General features: G+C 49.5%; 1 protein-coding gene across 9 annotated transcripts in view; it reads right to left on the bottom strand.

Annotated features, from left to right (window-relative positions):
• The window catches only part of LOC126541179 (uncharacterized), a 283,735-nt gene that overhangs the window by 136,554 nt on the left and 128,917 nt on the right, over positions 1-18,264 (bottom strand). For 8 of the 9 annotated variants that reach the window (XM_050187864.3, XM_072286532.1, XM_055076519.2 and 5 more), the window contains exon 2: positions 8,592-8,822. In XM_050187864.3, the coding sequence (XP_050043821.3) occupies positions 8,592-8,822 (231 nt within the window). Of the gene's footprint in view, positions 1-3,238; positions 3,946-8,591; positions 8,823-18,264 lie in introns of those variants that run through there. The other variant, XM_055076522.2, reaches the window with a different exon arrangement.

Raw genomic sequence — 18,264 nt, 5'->3', positions numbered from 1 at the left:
CCCTACTTTTCTTCCACCAATCCTCCAATCGCCTCTTACTAATGTCTATTGCGGACCTGTTTGCTTTACCACTGCTCCCGCTGAACCCAAGGGCTTCAAGGAGGCCAGTGGTGCCTAAATCGACCGCTTGGTAGACGTCTTCACGTGCCTCGACAGCAGCGCCGGCGGGCGTGGCATCGAGGCACCCTACAAACATCTATAGAGTCGCTTTATACATGCGCATAGGGTAAATCTACAAACGTCCACCGCTAGGCGACCTCTCGTGACGTCATCAGTTACGCCATCGTGTCGTCTGCGCTAGCCGCGCGCGACACATACGCAGGCAAACAACGTGCGCGTCGTTGTTCGTCTGAAGTCGTGCTTTGCACACCATGGACCCGACTGTCGGAGGGTGTATGTATGGAACTTTCCAACGAGAGCTACCTTGGGGGTCGCCAGAGGCACTCTGGACTGTTGTCGAGACACGCAAGCCCAATTCAAATGCACCGCAGAATCTGCAGCGCGTGCGTTTGCGCTCCAGTGTCGCCCGCGCAACGTTTCGGAAAGGAGGCAGCGCCGGTGAATCGACACTCTTTCGGCGCTGTGCCGCGCTGCCCCAAGGGCTGCAGAAGATGGTGCCCATTTTTCAGTCTTCTCAGCAAGCACCACTTCTCTCTCGACCTCGACGAGTGCAAATGTTGAAGTACAGTGCCGGCGCGGGGAGGGGGGGGGGGGGGGCGACAAATTATCTCGAGCAAGTCACTCCACAGGGCTACTACGGATAAACTCTTAAATATAGTCGCGCTGTTGCATGCACGTAAATAGTTGCCGTCTATATTTTACCCTGTCTGCCGCAGTGTCTTCTTTCCCTGTCAATTTAACCCCCCCCCCCCCCCCCCCCTTGCTGACCGCCGTTCATGTGTCAGCAGACTGCGCTAAGTAAACAGCTACAGTGCGGCCAGGAGTAATGCCCTTCCCTTCCTTGTTCTTTTTTAAATTTTATTTAATAAAATAAAGCAAAGAATCACTACTATTACGGCATTAAAACACGGTCCGTCCCTGACGGAACTCCCCAGGACCTGGAAGCATAATACTGTCACCTCCTTCGCCCGAAAATGCAAGCAATAAAAGAAACAGAAAGCGAAGCCCTTACTCATATTCAGTATTGTGGGCGCGGACATCTGAAATAAATAAATAAATAAATAGACTGATCACGAAGACTTCCAGGCCACAAAATATTTTTTACGTCAGTAAAAAAATGGAATACCTTCCACGATGGCAACCCGCCAATAGAATTTGGCATTAGCGCAGGCGACTATTAACCCACCCCGTGATCAAAAACAAAACGGCTAGGGAACGAGGAAAAGTCCTGACATTAAATGTTCTTGATGCAGTGACTTTTTCCCGCCAGATATCCGCGGTCATCGCCAGCGTGACCATCGTGACAAAGGCAGCAAGTGACCGCAGTTTCCGCTGTATAAGAGCACGCCACCGCTGCTGTTGCTATTCGGATGGTGTCGGCCACGCAAGCATACAGTATGCGCGCAGTATATACCCAGGAGCGAATCAAGAGGGTTCCCTAACCTCAGGTCGGCACAATAAGCGGTCACTCACTCGCACTCGCTCACCAATATTTTTCTGGGATACATATGTACCCATAAGCGACCCCAGCCATCGCGGTAAGCAAGCAGCGGTCATCTTGCTAATCAAGTTGGACCTTCAGCAAGAATCTTCAAGACACGTGTGCGAAGACGGGCCTCGAAGCTCGGTCGTGACATCTAACTTGCGCTGCAAACCAACTCGTGCTCGATCACTGAAGTTCAATCGCATGGACACCTAACCGACATGTTACACCCCAATGATCTACTGTTTTCTTTGGACTTCAATTTTCCAGGGCCTCTCTCACCTAAGTGCATGCCAACAGACCGTGACAGCTTCATTCCCAAAAAGCACAGCGCACGCAGAAACGCTTAGCGTGGAGGTCCGAGGATTACGGAAGACGCTGCTGCAGGTTCATACAAGAACAATATTTTCGGCCAAAGCCGCGGAACAAAAGCCCCTTTTCTAGTATTACGCGAGCACATTACGCACAATAAGCTTGACCGATGTTTCATTTTTCCTCGTTTCTCGCATGCAGTAGAGTAGCGCGGATTGCGTTTTTTTAGCCGAAACGAATACATTGAAATGCATGTCGGAACTGCAGCCGCAGAGGCCAGAGTTCAGAACGACCGCGTTTAGAAACGAGGTCATGTGTGTTGGCATTGTAAACAAGAGGGACGACTGCACTTGTGGCCAAGGCATCATCTGGTAATGAGATGATTTGGTCACGAAATGAGAATGAGGCAGAGTACAAGCATCGTAAAAGAGATGAGTACAAAGGTTGCGGGCAATAATGAGCCAGGTCGAGCGTAGGAAAAGAGGTGGCGAGGCACCACCATCGACGACGTCAGCGTCTGAAATAGGTAACGGGTAAACGTTGGTGTAAAATATGGCTACACAAACTTCATAAAAAATGGCGACACGGCGTGAAATTTGGCCAATGCTCGAACCCCGAGTACACCAAAGCCTGATGCACCTTTTCTTTTTTCTCGCGGTGCTAACAAATCATTCGGGACCGTTATTAAATTCCCCTGGTGACACAAACCGCGGTGTCCCATCGGTCGCGCTCAGCGCGAGAGCCATTTAAGCGGGTTTATTTTTAGTCAGCGCACGAGAGCGCGCGCTATAGAGTGAAGAGATTGCGTTCTGCAGGATATTCCAGCCTCGTTTAGGCTATCTGCGCGGCAAAGAAGAAACTAGGTAAAACATGCGCACGTGCGTAAGCAGGGTACGTGAGAGTGTGTCAACGACAGAGAGAGAGAGAGAGTCGTTAACCGCTGTCGCAGAAGCGCCGCGACGACGAGGATGCCGCGGAGCAAGAAGGCCGTCTATACGTATACTGCTCGTCGCGTGCGAGGTGCTCTGCGCTAACTGGCGGATTTTGGAGGCATAGAAGGTTGGGTTGGAAGAGTGGATGAGGGGTGGGGGGATGCAGGGGGCTCCCCTCTTTCTGGTTCTATGTATGCTTTAGTAGTTCCCTTCATCCCTCTCGTGGCTACCCTGTACCTGCCCTTGTCTGCGCTCGTGGTGCCCGTGTGCCCCCCCTCGGAAATTCGTGAGCGTCTTCGAAGCCGCTACGCTAAGCGCAGCACCAACTATATAGCTATAGTAGGTGCGCAGTACAAACGGCGTAGAAGCCTTCTCCGAAAAATGCACGTACCGGGGCAGCCGTCCATCAAGTGCGCAGTTCATCCGAGGCCTCCCTCGCCGCCGCCATCTCAGATACCCTCCGAAAACACGCACTACGTAGGTGGAGGAAGCGCGCGCACGCACACACCCACACACACACTCGACGACCGCCACTTCTCGCAATCAGGTGGAGACGAGTGTTTGTGCAGCCCCGCACTTTTGGGAGCTTTTCTCTTTTCGCTTCGTTTCGCTTCGAGGGAAAAAAAAGCAAGTGTAGCAGAGGACGCGTCGTGTAGACACAACACAGTCCCCCCCCCCAAAAAAAAAAAAAAAACAGACGTACGCAGACACAGACACACACACACAAACGCACTTGACGACGGACGCGGCAGTAGCAGGAGCTGCGGAAACAGAGAAAGGAAAAACGAGAAGCGGCGGGTGGGGAAGAACCGCGCACAGTTTCCTCGTCGTTTTTGTCGTTGTCGTCGTCGCCCCGTTTACGCTGTCATCGTCGTCCTGCCCAAAAGACGACCAAAATTTATGTATACATATAAAGAATGCAAATGAGAGCAAGAAACCTCGTCAGCCAGCCAGCAGCAGCAGCAGGCTCGCCGCCATTCCGGGTCAGCACGCTTTTCTCACATTTCCGTCGCCGAAACTTTCACCGAGACAGAGCACGCGAATGAAGGCCACGAAACGCAGTGAAGATGGTCGCCGATCATACGCCGCCTCTGCATCAACACGCTACGCACCACGGTCTGCGTAGCGGCGACGACCGCCAATGTTTTTGTGTACTCTATAGAGGGTAAATATCCGTGCGGGGAGCCAAATGGGCTAAGCTAGCTGGCTGGCTGACTGACTGATTGGATGGGTGCCGAATACACGAACTTCTTTCGGAGCGGGCGATAGAGTCGCTTCTGCCAGTGTGTCGTCGCATACATGCGCGCTTTCTGCACCACGACAGCCCGCACCCTCCCTGACCCTCCCTCCTCGCACCGTCGTCATCCTACGGCGTCACAGCGCACAGGACCCTGCGCGCTCCTCCTTCTCGCACAAGGCGAGTCCGAGCAGCCCAGCGGAGAGAAGACCCGGTGTTTCCTAAGGACCCGTTATATTCTCGGAGAACCGAGCACGGGCTCCCCCAACGCTCGAGCGCGGGGCGCTATTTCCGTCGGCGAACAGAGGCAGCAGGGCTCGTCCCGGGGTCGCCGCAGCCCGCCACGCGCTCGGGCGCGACAGCAGAGCTCGCCTTCGGGGAAGGCAGGCTTGGGCGGCGGAAGAACTATCGGGTGGTAGCGCGTTACCCAACACCGGCGTCGCCCAATTCTTGCCATCCCTCCCCTCCCCCATCGACGCCCCGCGCCAAGCTTCTTTATTCGCTCCTCCGGTACCCCGTGCGAGGAGGGCCCGGGACCAGCTGTTCGCCTTCCGTCGTCGTCTTCGTCGAAGGCGACGGTGTGCGTGCGCGCCAGGTTTTCAAGGCAAGATGCGGTCGGTCGCGCCTGAAGCGACGTCGGTCGTTGCACCCTCGCACAGCCTGCACAGCTGTATGCTAGGGAAAAACAAATACTGAGAGAGAGAGAGAGAGAGAGAGAGAGAGATACTGAGAGTGGAACGAAGGCGCATGGTTTGAGCCCGCGACTGCGGCGGATGTCGTCGACTTCTGCGGCCCGTCTTCAGCCGCCTCTGATTTTGGGCACCGACGATATAAAACGGCGCTCGCTGCCGGTCGCGGAGCAAGCGAGGGGTCTCGTCACTGACGCGCAAGCGCGCTCTCGCGTCGCGTCAACAGTAAAGACGCGTCAACGACTTCAGACCTCCTCGCGAGTGTATAATTAGGAAACGACGAGCAGCGCGGGTCCAAGGCAGAACTGCGCGCGCGCGAACGAGCGTCACCTGTCTGGCCCGTGCTGCCGAAACAACCGCAGCGGCGGCAACAGATCGCGATGCGTACACCGGTCCGAAGCCGCAGGTCGAGCCCACCACTGCAGGCGCGCTAATTTCCACGAGTTTCGACGAGCAGCGCTGCACCGGGAGACGCCGATGCGCACGAGACGAAGCATTCGACACGCGCACTTAGGGGCAGAATGTGGCACAGTTCACGCACAAATGAGAGGGGGTGGTCCCATTTTTTGAATTTCTATGGAATTTTTTAAAAAGGTCGCCTGTGGCAGGTAGCATAAATCTTGTCCTTGAGCTGGATTATTCGAAGTGGCGGGCATTGCTAGCGTGGCAAATCGAAACGCATATTCAATTAATTAACGAACATTACCTAATTAACTCCATAATTAATTAAAGAAAGGCACAATCTTGGGCCAGTTGGCGATGCATACTTGAGCACGGCGAAACGCGATAGACGGGACAAAGCAAGGCGAGACAGACGGAGCGCTTGTCGTCCGTGTCGCCTTAACTTAGTAGACCCGTCTCCCGCGCTTCACCGTGCTCAAATCTTAGTTTATTACTTTACGACTTGTATTGCAATTTACGAATTGTAGCCGTTGAGCCTGCAGGGCGGGTCCACTTGAAATGAATTTCTAGGAATAACACAAGTTTCTGGATACTATGTCCCAAAGCGTGGGACGAAGTACATGGGCGTTCCAGTTACTTTTTTTGCTTCAATGCATAAAAGAACCTTTTGTTAAAAAAAAGTAAGTGGCACAACGGTGCATTTTTATGGCGAGTTTGATGGCGCATATATCTCCAAACTGCCATTATTCTGGAAATTCATTCCGACTGGATACACTTTGCGAGCTCACTGCCTACAATTCGCGAATTGCAATACGTGCCGTGCCGTAAAGTAATTAATTCAGAAGATAATTAGTGAATCTGTGTAAATTAGTTGAACAGGTGTTTCGCATTATCGTGCAAGTATACTGTCCGCATCTCTGAACAATCCAGCTCAAGGGCTAGAATTATGCTATCTGCAACAGGGTATTCTTAAAAATTCTGTAAAACTTAGGAATTATCACCCTGTGTGTCGGAGTTCGGTTTCGTTATCATCTTAAATCACAGCGGCAAAGGCAAAGGCGCACGCACGCAGGCACCGCAAACACACACACATAGTCTCGTAAGGCGCAATGAATGGATGAATGTTAGAAGCGGCCACTCTGAAATTTGTCAGTGACCGCGGGCACGAAGAACCTTTTATTTTAACTATTTCGTTAGCGCTAGAAATGTGCTAATTTTCGGGGCTTTTATGTTTTAACATTTTATTTCGTGACGTATAGTAGTCTCAACGTATACACTGCGATACACAAGATTATATCCTGATGACTGTTGTTTTGCATGGATGTATAGAAATAATAATAGCTGAAATACTTTTTGTGAAGTTTCAAAGAAGCAACTAGTAAAAAAAAGAGTAACAGAAAAAAATAACTAATATACACAAAATCTGCACTTCGTTATTAGTTTCCAATTTCTGTACGTCAGATCAAGCAATAATTAAATAAATAAATAAATAAATAAATATTAAGAGGATTTTTTGACGTCAGTACCATAGTGATGCCCATTCTAGGCTGGAAAGCCGTAGCTTGGCAAATGTGAAAACGGATATGTTCTCATTGTATAGTGAGAAATTGTTTTCACTCATTGCAGCATGCATCTGCATTGTATTTTGCCGCATTCTTTAAGCTCCCGATGCAATGTGATTGCCACGTCAAGGAGCGTGCAGAAGCCTCCTTTTCATACTTGATCATTGCGTTCGATCAGCTTTTCCGAGCGAGCAAGCTGGTCCAGTGTGCGTTCAAATGGCGCTCGAGCCTCCACATGCTTTGTTCATTTCCTGTACAATGCATGCACAGTAATGTGGAGAGTTGCACAATATTGTACAGCAGTAACATGCACTGATGAGCATCTGCCGCTGTCTGAGGCATCGTTAAAACAGCCTGTACGTCGGATCGGAAAAATTGACAACCAGAGAGAAGCTTCTGTGGCTTCTTTGTCTTCACCGCTGCTTTCATTTAAACATTTTGTTCGCGAGTCGACCAAAGCGCAAATTTTGCTTGTGTTTATTGGAGAAGTACTAGCAGCACTGGAGGCTACAGTTTCGACGATATACCTCCAGTCGGAAGTTTTTAAGTCGTTACGATTGTTGCCACGTTGTAATTAGTAGATTATAACTTCGCGCTTCCTCTACGCCTTGGCGTCATCGAATGCTCGAGCCCACCTGTATCAATCAGTTTCCAAGGCGGGTAGACCTTCCGCCGCCGCGTGTATCTTACAAATACAAAGTCTGCGGGGAGTCCGACGCCTGCCCGACCCCGTGCGTGTACTCTAAATAAGAAATAAAGTTCACGAGGGTTGCAATGTGGGCTGGTTGGTAATATTCAAGGGGAGTACGGTAGCGCGACTCAAAGACGGGACAAAAGAAGACACAAAGGGACACACACAGCTGTGTGTGTCCCTTTGTGTCTTCTTTTGTCCCGTCTTTGAATCGCGCTACCGTACTCCCCTCTAAACAAGAGAACTAAATATTCTCCGCACTCCGTTTCCTTCAGCACGACAACGCGCCAGTGTCGGCGTGCTCCTCCTCGTTAAAGGCCACGATTAAAACGCTGTTCTCGTAAAATATACTGAAGAGCGATGTCACGTCGAAAAAAGAACGTTCAAGGAACACACTTCTCCAGAGTGCGACGGGGCTATACAGCTGGGTTGCCCACACGGGGAGCGGTGTGCGTGCTCGCCTCTCCAGAACGGCAATGCGGCGTCTATCAAAGTTTCGTGTATACCCCGCACATCTATAGACAACCGAGTAGCCGTGACAGGGCACCTCGACTGCGCAGTTCGGCGCACACAGCTTGCAACATGGACTTACATCTGACTGGAAGTAGAGCAAGTTGGCAGGAATGGTAACGTTACCGAAAGGCAGGCGTGCAAACGCGGCCACGTTGCATATACACTTCTCGTTTTGCCCCTTCAGTAAGGTGAATTTCAACGCAAACTCGTTCGCAGCTGCCTAACGTTTCCTGCATCTGTTGCACTGCTGAGCTCGAGGCTGCCGGTTCGCGATCCCGGCCGCGGCGGCGCATTCCAATGGGGGAGTAGGGGAGGGGGGAATTCGCGAAAAGCGCTCGCGCACCGCACGCGCTCTAGGTGCACGTTAAAGTGCCGCAGGAGGTCAAAATTTTAATCCGGAGCCCCCCCTCCCACTAAGGCGTTCCTTATCACACCGTGGTTTGGACACATAAGACCCCATAATTTAATTTGACTTGATAACTATACTTCTTTCGCAGGATGACGCCCTATTTTCTTGGTGGCGATTGCGAGCGACGAAATAGGTACCTCCTTTCAGCCTTTGTATAGCGTTGCTCGCTGTGCATGAAAAAGGAATATAGCAATGTTTTGAGGGAAACTGCACGGACTCTCTCCCTCTCGGCCCGCCTTACCGTGCAGGTGAGGAGGCCGCTGTCGTCGTGGCTGCGGCGTTCTCCATCGGAGGCGGCAGCGGCGGCGGAAGCGGGCGACGGCGGTGACAGGCAGCCCGAGACGGCGCCAGCAGGGGCAGCAGCAGCAGCAGCGGGCGGCGAAAGAACGGAGCCCCCGCTGCTGTTGGTTCCCGGAGAGGAGGACTTATGCTGGGCCGAGCGACGGTGAAGGCGCTTCCGCTTCTCCGCAAACTGCACGAGGAGAGAGAGACAAGAAAACCACGCTTATTTATTTATTCATTTATTTATTACACCCGAGGGCCCAACCGCCATCAGAGTGTAGTGGTTACAGTCAGCACGAGCAGGAACATATCGGCATATGTCGTGTACAGTGTTTCATGCTTCACCGGCTATAACAAATGCTACAAAGCCATCGCTCGGAGCCCGAAGCACCTTTCTGTACCAGAACTTTCTCTAACGTTGTTGTTCCCGATTCTATATAGCTACAATAATGTTTGTCCAATCAGATTGCGTGCGTGAAGCGAACAGCGGTGCACAGCCCGCTGCTCGGCGATCGAAACGCGACACTCGCGCAGGAGTGCACGGCTGCCGGCGCTTTTTCTTGCGCCACCGCGGTGCAGCGTCGGGGACACCCGAGCTCGCGCGCATATTACGTTACAAACGACGAAAGCCACGAGCCCATTACGCTGGAGAGTACCATGATAGATAGATTATGGGGTTTTACGTGCCAAAACCACTTTCTGATTATGAGGCACGCCGTAGTGGAGGACTCCGGAAATTTCGACCGCCTGGGGTTCTTTAACGTGCACCTAAATCTAAGTACACGGGTGTTTTCGCATTTCGCCCCCATCGAAATGCGGCCGCCATGGCCGGGATTCGATCCCGCGACCTCGTGCTCAGCAGCCTAACGGAGAGTACGATGAGCGACGTATAAATAGCCGACGCGTTTAATTTAATCGGACCCTATAGATCAGACTTCGACGATTGTGCTTGCGCCGCTATGTCGTTGTGCTTTCGTGTAGCATTTTTCTCTTTCGGTGGGCGCAAGTTCACCCAATAAAGAGCTAATTTCTTAGCTAGCGCTTTGTCGCAGCTTTACTGTTCACCGTCACTACAGCGCGAAAATTGAGAAAAAGATTGTAAACAAAGAAAGATGCAAGAAATAGTAAACGGCTTTGTTATAACAGTGTTATGGCTAAGCGATTGTTGAAGCGTTCTTTGTTATAACCGTGGTGGCAATTAATACGGGACAGGACACGGCCTTGGGGTGAATTAACATCAATACTTAATCGTATAACCTCTAATTATGGTAACAAACAAAGCTCGGCGCTAAAACGAAGGTCAAAGAAAGGAATGCACGACGCGCACCCAGTCTCTACATGCACGTGCGTAACCATTGCAAAATGTTGCGCTGACAACGCAATATGTTCTTGAAAATGATAAACAGTAAACAAGGCTCGAGCACACGGCGTCAAAATCAGTGACGTCACGACGAACCGATGAGGGAACTTCAAGGCGGTGTCGCCATACGTCTTTCCATGCCGCGCCTTTCCTGGCGTTTATACCAAGCCCGTTTCTCGCGGTAAAAGTGGGCTTTCATCTTTATTTTCTGTTTTGTATTGTAGAAGCTTTATTTACAAATGCAGCTAAAATTACTTATTTTCCTAGTGTCCCTTTAAGCGTGGATTCTTAACGGGAAAACCATATTATAGCGTCGAAGCGCTCGTAGAAGTGTCTGGAATGAAGGCCCGCAGAGTCGTGATCATCAAAATTCGTTAATCTACGCAGCACAACTGAGACCTCTCGAAGCGATCTCCAACTACACCGGAGTTGCATCAGCAGCCTATTAGCTATATACAGGCACATTTCTTACTATATCACCACGCCATCTAATTCGCAGCCGTCCTCGACACGAGTAAACGGAACTTGAAGATTAATATTTCATTGCAGTAAAATATGCGCGCCAGGCGTCACATATCATTAACTAAAAACCCCACCCCTCTTCCATTAAATAAAGGAGCTGTATATCAGCCACATCGTATATAAGACATGCTAATTATTTCCCTCGACCCTGCACACGGGCTGCATCCTCGCGAGTCCCTTGCGATATTAAAAATAAACTTTAGCTGACGCTCACGTCTGCGGTCATACATTGACTCCAGCTAACATGATTTTGACATGGCCCTAACAGAGTCCGCGAGTCGGTACTTACCGCGCCAGTACTCGTATTTTTCTCTAATTTAGCAGTCAGAACGTTCGGATGAAGAGTCTTACTAAAGCACCACAATTCTGCGTAATGCTACTTCAAGGCTGGACGCCTACAAACACTGCCACTCTTTATATATATATATATATATATATATATATATATATATATATATATATATATATAAAGAAATGCCTGAATGTCAGAAAGTCCCCCCTCTCCTTCAAAATCAAGAAACACAAATAAAAGCGACAAGCGGCCACTCAATTTTTCATTTCTTTTCTCGAACCACACGGCAAGGCAAGATGCCCAAGTTTGCTGACGACACGCATAACTGTTTAACCCGTTAAAAGGCGTCAACCTCGGCGGTTCAGCTGCTGTAGGTCGGCAACACCGCGGTCCGGCTAACGCCTCATGGAGAAGACGCCTGCGCAGATTCAGTCTGCAGGACAACGTTTCGACGGCGACAGTTATTACACGACGCGGGCAGTTCGCGATGCACAAAAGCAGAAGCTACATAGCGCTGCAACGGGCCGTGAATTAAATAAATCCTTCTTGCGGTGCCGCTCGGAGTATACGCTTGGTTCCCGATCTCAACCCTGGCAAAAAACCTGTGCGCTTGCTGTGTATGCGCCCGAACGTTTACCTTGAAATCCTTCGCAGACATCGGGTATACAGCGTGGGCAGGTCAAAATTGCCCGCGACTGCACGCTTGAATGGGCGGCTCGATGCTCGCGCCGCGACTGCGATAGCCTCGTCTTCCTCAGAACGGACCGCGCACGCGATGGCGCTGCCACTATAGTCCCACCGGCAAGGGTTTAGAAACCAAGGGTCGAAGCTAAAGAAGACAAGGTCGACGTACATGACGGTTCAAATGATGCGATGATTAAATGTTGATTATACTTGTCTATTCTGCCTCTTTCTCGTGTTCGTTATCCACTCATTTCGCATCTTATTTGTATACCGTATTGCACGCGCAATTATGTCGACCTTGTCTTCTTTAGAATGGGCACTTCGTCAACGTTTCTTGAACAAGAGGCCAGGCGGGCCGATCCCGGAGGCAGTGCAGTACCTGGTGAAACGTGGTTAATTTTCGATTACATTGACTCTAATTACGCCCGCACCATTAACTTTACCATCTCTACGACTGCTTCTCGCTTCTTGACTCATTGAGACCTACATTTTTGACACATTTTGCGGCTCACTAGGACACTCTGGAGGCGCGAAAAGGGCAGTTTTTTTTAAATTCTGGAAATGGTTACAAGATACCCAGATCCCAGATACGCCACACCCGTGCGAAGCCAGCAACGAAGACATTGTATTCAAAAGGAAGCCGTATTTCAGCCTCGTGTACATCGTATACACACGATGCAACCACCAAGTCCGCATTTATTCTCACCTAGCCCGAGTGAGCGACTTACATGTTCGTCATCACCATCAGCAGTCTATTTACGTCTACTGCGCGAAAAACGACTGTCCCAGCGATATGAAATTACCCCCTTCTTGCGTCAGCTGACTCCGTGTTATGCCTGGAAATTTCGCAAATTTCATCACTACCATGCGCGCACCGGGAGCGCCCAGCTGGGAAGAATGACCCTGGCTTCACCCGAAACCTCGCGGTTGTCTTCTCCCTGTTGTATACATGCCATTCATGGGGATATTGCCGGCTCGTGTCCGGAAACGTACGTTTCCACTGATGCTGCGAACATGCCCACTCACCGGCATTGTAGGAAACTTAGCGTGAAAGTGGGTAAATTTAGTGAGTGTTTAGTTGCCTAAACGATACCTTTGCCGTTTTTTAGCCTTAGCGACTTCTTTGGCGACGTGAACAGCCAGAAAATTGCCTTCGTAAGATCTCTCAAGAGTAGTGGGATAAGTTCCGTGCCTCGTCATATATGCGCCTCCATTTGTAGCTACTCCTATAAGACATATATACTAAAGAGATTTTTAGCAAGCTAGATGCGCACCCGCATCAAAACATTTTCTATGCAAAGCGCAGTCTCGAGATCTGATACGCTTCGAGAAAATCGAGGGTTTTCACTTCTTACCGTCCACTCGTAACCACAGGAGACAATTTAAAGCTAGTTTCAAAACTAATAACACGATAACGAAAAGATAAAAAAAATCAATTACGAGAAAGGCACCATAATCATTACCATCATAAGTTAGCGAGATTACGCTAAAGGAACAGTGTTGTGGGCCGCTATACAAGGCGGCTTTGTCTGAAAAAAAAAATGAAGTTACCAACACGGAACGAAACCGGCATTTAGACGGCCTCCGAACACTGACGTCATACGACCGCACGCACAGCAGCAGGAGAACGCCGACTGGGAGAGCATCCTGTTACAGTAATTGCAGTTCGCTTCTCCGCGTTGCGCTTTTTGCCCACACAATGGCGCTTAATTACACGGCCATATTTCAAACCAAGACGAAACGCGAATCGCACCTATATGGCTGCTATAGAATCTACGACTGCGCGCGCACAGTTGCATAACACGGGTGCCACCCCCACACGTCGCGCCTCGTAAGACACAACTACAGTATCAAAAGCCATTACGTTCGCCAGCTGCAATGTGCGAAAGTGTGACTTCACAGTTAAAGACAAGCGTCCGCTAATTAAGTAACGCAAGCCCGAGAAGCGCAATCAAATTGAGAAAACAGGTGCGTACGTAAAAAAAGAAACAAAGAGTGAAAGAGTAGTCACGCAGAAACTTCTCTGGGAGTTGTCTAAGTGTGCGTGAGCATTGTGCCATCTGCTCATCTCCACGCGGACCGGTGTCATCATGAATGTGATGAAACTCGATCCGACCAGCGTAAAAAGAAACAGCGCTGCGGCGACACGAACTGCTGCGGGCGCGTCTCGGCGCAAGCTGAATCGATGACGCAAGTCAACTACACTGCAGAGGGCGGCGCCAGGTGACACTGATGACCTTCCGATCATTACAAGGCGTTATCGCTCTCTTTAGCGCCTTATCCATCCGCGTCGTACCACTGTGAACCGCGATCTACTGTACTCCGGCGGCGGCTGTGTATGGCGCGGCCGCGCGGGCCGTATCTTGAAAGCGATCTGCGATTGAGAAAGTTTCACGTTGAAGCGAGACGCGTGGGAACCTATACCCTGAAAGCGATCTGTGATAGGGGCTGAGAGTGAGGCGCGTGCCGATAGCTTCCTGAGCGCTGTGCTTAGTTCGCGTTGAAGCAAAGAAATGCTTACGCATTACAAGGAAAGGGGGGGGAGAAGGAAAGAAAGAAAGGAAAGAAAGAACCAGCGCTACCTTTTCGGGCAGCTACGGGCCACCCGAGTCCGCTGGCCGCGCTTCGCAACGCCGCCACCAGACGTCTCTAATTACCCCCACTTATTCTACCCCGCTGCAGCGAGGTGTAATAAGTTCGCCGCAATAAAGACACACGCAACAATTCCGCTGCCCACCGTCGCTTCTTCACAGGGTATGGCGCAATGCTCCATATATATATCTGCCGCGGCGAGCACATGTGGCCGTAAAACATAGGCGCTTCGGGGAATTAAACGCCCTTCCGAATAACTTGCGCACACATGCGCATGCGCTTGATGGGGGCGCGCACGAGCGCAGTTTCGCACAAAACGATGCATTGTACAAGAAGCGGCGTTGCTCCATGTGCCTGTTGCGCAACGCCATACAATCTTGAGCGGGAGACGACGGGAAATCCGGCACCGAACAGAGAAATAACGCTGTCATCAAAGGGACGAGCAACCAAGGTGGGGTTTCATGCCGCAAGCTTAATATCATAGTGGGAAATATGGCGCAACAGCGGTCGCAGGCGGCGTCCGCATGTCTGTTGAGACGCCGTGGGAATCATGAGTATAGTACGCCGATTTGTTGTCTTAAAGTGAGCCTGTAAACATTCTGGCTCCGAAATTCGATCGTCCTTGGGAATTTATTTATTTTTTGAGGCTAACTTGCTCCTCGATAATTTCACACTTTGTAACGGTTTATTTCGACATAGTGCAGCCCCGAAGTGTTATCGCAGGAGTGGGGTGTGTACAGCATACAAATATTGCAATGATGGAAATAAGGTACAATGCAAAATCAATGGTTAACAATATGTAACAGGAATTCAATCAGGCGATAACGATCGGACATGACCAGGAAAAGCATTCCAGCGTTCGATAGTGCGGAAAGAAAAAAAAAGAAAAATAAAGGAAGAGAAAAAAAAAAGGAAAAAGAAAACTGTATTTAGTCGTCTCTGCGCGGTGATAAAAATGAGATATGTTCAACTAACGACAGTGTTTACAGTGGATGTAGGCATAGAGGGAGTGATAACGCTGAGATAAGTGTCATTTAGTGTCCAATTACTATAGCGGTAGACGTTTTTCTAAAGGAAATTATAACAGCACGAAAACACATAGACACAGTAAGGAAACAAAGACGGACCATATGACTGATGATGATGATGATCTTCAATGACATGCCCTTTAAGTAGGAGAGGGGGGGGCGACAAAGAGTTAGCTAACCTTTATAAGCTCCACAAGTCCAACCATATTGCAATCTAGCATTCTGCATATCTGCTTTATCTCTTAAAGTTATCTACCTGCGAGGATCCAGCCCGGATCTTTCCCATGCATGCTTTTATTTTCTCGTTTTTTTTTTCTCCTGGCAGTACTCGCGTCTCTTGCTTGTCGTTCTTATCTTAATTTCATTACGGTTGACATCAGTACACCTTGCTTAGGAGCCAGATGAATTAAATTGCGCCCGCGTCAGCTTCACGTCCGGAAAGTGTCATGTGGCGAAGTGCGACTTCGCAATCAGGAAAACGGCCCGCCGAGTCAAGGAATCCCCCGGAACGAAATCGTAGTGAGAAAAGCGAGAAACCGAAAAAAAAAGAAAAGAAAGAACGAAAGAAAGAAAGAAAGAAAGAAAGAAAGAAAGAAAGAAAGAAAGAAAGAAAGAAAGAAAGGTGAAGAAGAATGCGGCACCGACGCAAAAGCGTCGGCGCTCCATGGAGAACGCTCTTGCCGCCACTGCCCCACGAGATATATAAAGGCGTTTTCAGGAAAAGCGTGCTGGTTACAGCACGCCAAGAAAAAAAAGAAAGTTGCAGTTTCGTTCGTAAAGCGAAGCAATGACGCCATAGTTGGCACAGCAGCTATTATAACGCAGCAAGCCTCGCACTGTTTCGTGCGGTATCAGAAAACATTTGCATATGCCCGCGAGCAAACTCCTTTCGTGAATATGAACACTTCATTCAGTGATCAGAGTCCGTCTTCGTTTGTGCAAATGGCGCGGCAGTGGGGCAAATGCGTTAGCGAAAATTTCCAACAGGACGACGCACACGTGCCCGCTGCGGCAACCGAGCACATCGTCATGGAATGAAATGCTCCAGCAAGACCCACAGAGAATGTCTACATTCAAGAAGCGCTGGGATTCAAATTGCATGAAATTATTAACGGATTTAGCGGTCGAGATGCGCAAGCGGCGAGGTCGATAGAGCAGGGCTCGTTAGAGACGTAGGTGACTGTACAATAAACAGACAATGGTTTATTGAGGTTTGGACAAAGCAATCTGTGATTCCAACGACGGGACAAAACGGCGGACATCAAACCGACCAGGAGAGTGAGATCACAACCGATATCGCTGCAAAAATGAGTACATTTTAAGGTCTCGCGCACACGGATCTGTCCGCGCGCAATCGCATGGACTAGAAGACTACAGATATAGACTAGGGGATATAGCGAGTGTTACGGATAAAAATTGCGCTGGTGCGGAAATGGAAACCTCTCGAATTATACGACAAGATTGGCAGAAACTCCCCTCCCCCCCCCCCCCCCCCAAAAAAAAAAGAAGAAAGCCTACAATACGGCAATAAATAAAGTCCCACTAGTGGCTTCGCAAATGTTAGGTAGGAATGGCATTAAAGTTGAAGAACTTATTTCTCAAATATTTAAGGCTTGTGGGGAAGTGCCACCCCGAGGTCGAGGTCAGCGGTAGTCAGCCGTAGCTTGAGTATTCGTTTTCTTCCACAGTCGACATCGACGTCCATGTTTCCTCTCCTGGCACTGGCGAATGACGCTGTACAACCAGAGGTTTAATATAGGGAACCTCTTCGCTTCCCTCCTCCGTCACTCGGCATCCGTCTACTCTTGTTTGTTTTACAGAACTTGTTCTGCAGCTCTCTCTCTCTCTCTTTTAGCGTCACGGAACTCGCTACAGCTGCGAACGTTTGGCTGACACAAACAGTGACGCTGGTGACAAGGCTGCTTTCCCTCGGTGCTCCGCAGGTCAAAGGAGAAGATAGCTTTACAGGCAAATTCGAAACGATTTTCCCGTGCCAAGGCGCGCGGAATTCTCGTAGCTTTTGTCCTCACAGCTTGCCCCGTCGTATTCCTCCTCCTTTGTTTTCCGCGCTCGCCGCTGGTTTCTTCCAATTTAAACTATTACCGCAATGAGTATATACGCTCGTCTCGCCTACTGGCGTAAACGTGATCAGCAAAAACGCGAAAGAGTCGGTCAAAACGTTTTAACGGTGTTGCTGCATTCTGCGTGAACGGACACAGAGCTGTGGGAAACTGCCATCGAATGCGCTGTTCAAATATCCTGTTCCTACCGCGTACAGTGCACCAAAGCGCTCTGATGACAAGAAGTGTTATTTAATAAAGTATAGCGCGCTTTTAAATATACCTGAATTGACCATTTTTGATGAACAAATACTTGCGCGCAGGCTTCTTTTTACTCCAAGGGGCGTACGGTAGCGCAATTAAAAGACGGGACAAAAGAAGACACACAGAGGCACACACAGCGCTGTGGGTGTCCCTATGTGTCTTCTTTCGTCCCGTCTTTTAATCCCGCTACCATACATCCCTTGAATATGCATTACCGACAAGCCCACATTGCAACCCTCGTGAACTTTCCTTTCACTTTCAATATGCACAAGCAAGCACCTTAAATAAAATACATAAAATAAATAAAACAAATAATATAAATAAATAACTAAATAAATAAATTTAGGCGGTTGATGTTAAACCCTGAACGTTGCGATGTTCCTGAGCTGCGTCGCCTTGCGTCGCCTTGCCTCGCCATGACCAGCGCCATGATTCGCCTCGGCATCCAGCCCTCACAAGTGACGGTTGAGTACGCGCAGTGATGGCTAAGTGTGCCGGTGGTTAAGTGTGCACGCACATTTGGCAGTAGCAAATGTCGGGGTTCTATTCGTGCGGTCTTTTAGTTTGTTTATTCATATACTTAGTTTATATGACGAGTGCCATGTTTCGGTTTATCAGGGTGAGCCTGTTGTGGTACTTATTTTATTCGTACTGTCAGCACACGCCAAGACAGGAGTTGCGGTTACGTTGCTGTCGTGCACAAAGGAGACACATCACATGTTTAAACAATTCAATAAAAAGCAATCAGGATAGGAAGGCACAACACATAAACAAATACGAAAACAATAAATCCCGTGAGTTGCAATGAACAAGTTATGTCACTGTATATG

The sequence above is a fragment of the Dermacentor andersoni genome, chromosome 2 (genome assembly GCF_023375885.2).
Source record: "Dermacentor andersoni chromosome 2, qqDerAnde1_hic_scaffold, whole genome shotgun sequence".
NCBI classification, from domain to species: Eukaryota; Metazoa; Arthropoda; class Arachnida; order Ixodida; family Ixodidae; genus Dermacentor; species Dermacentor andersoni.
This window is presented reverse-complemented; position numbering and strand designations above follow the sequence as displayed.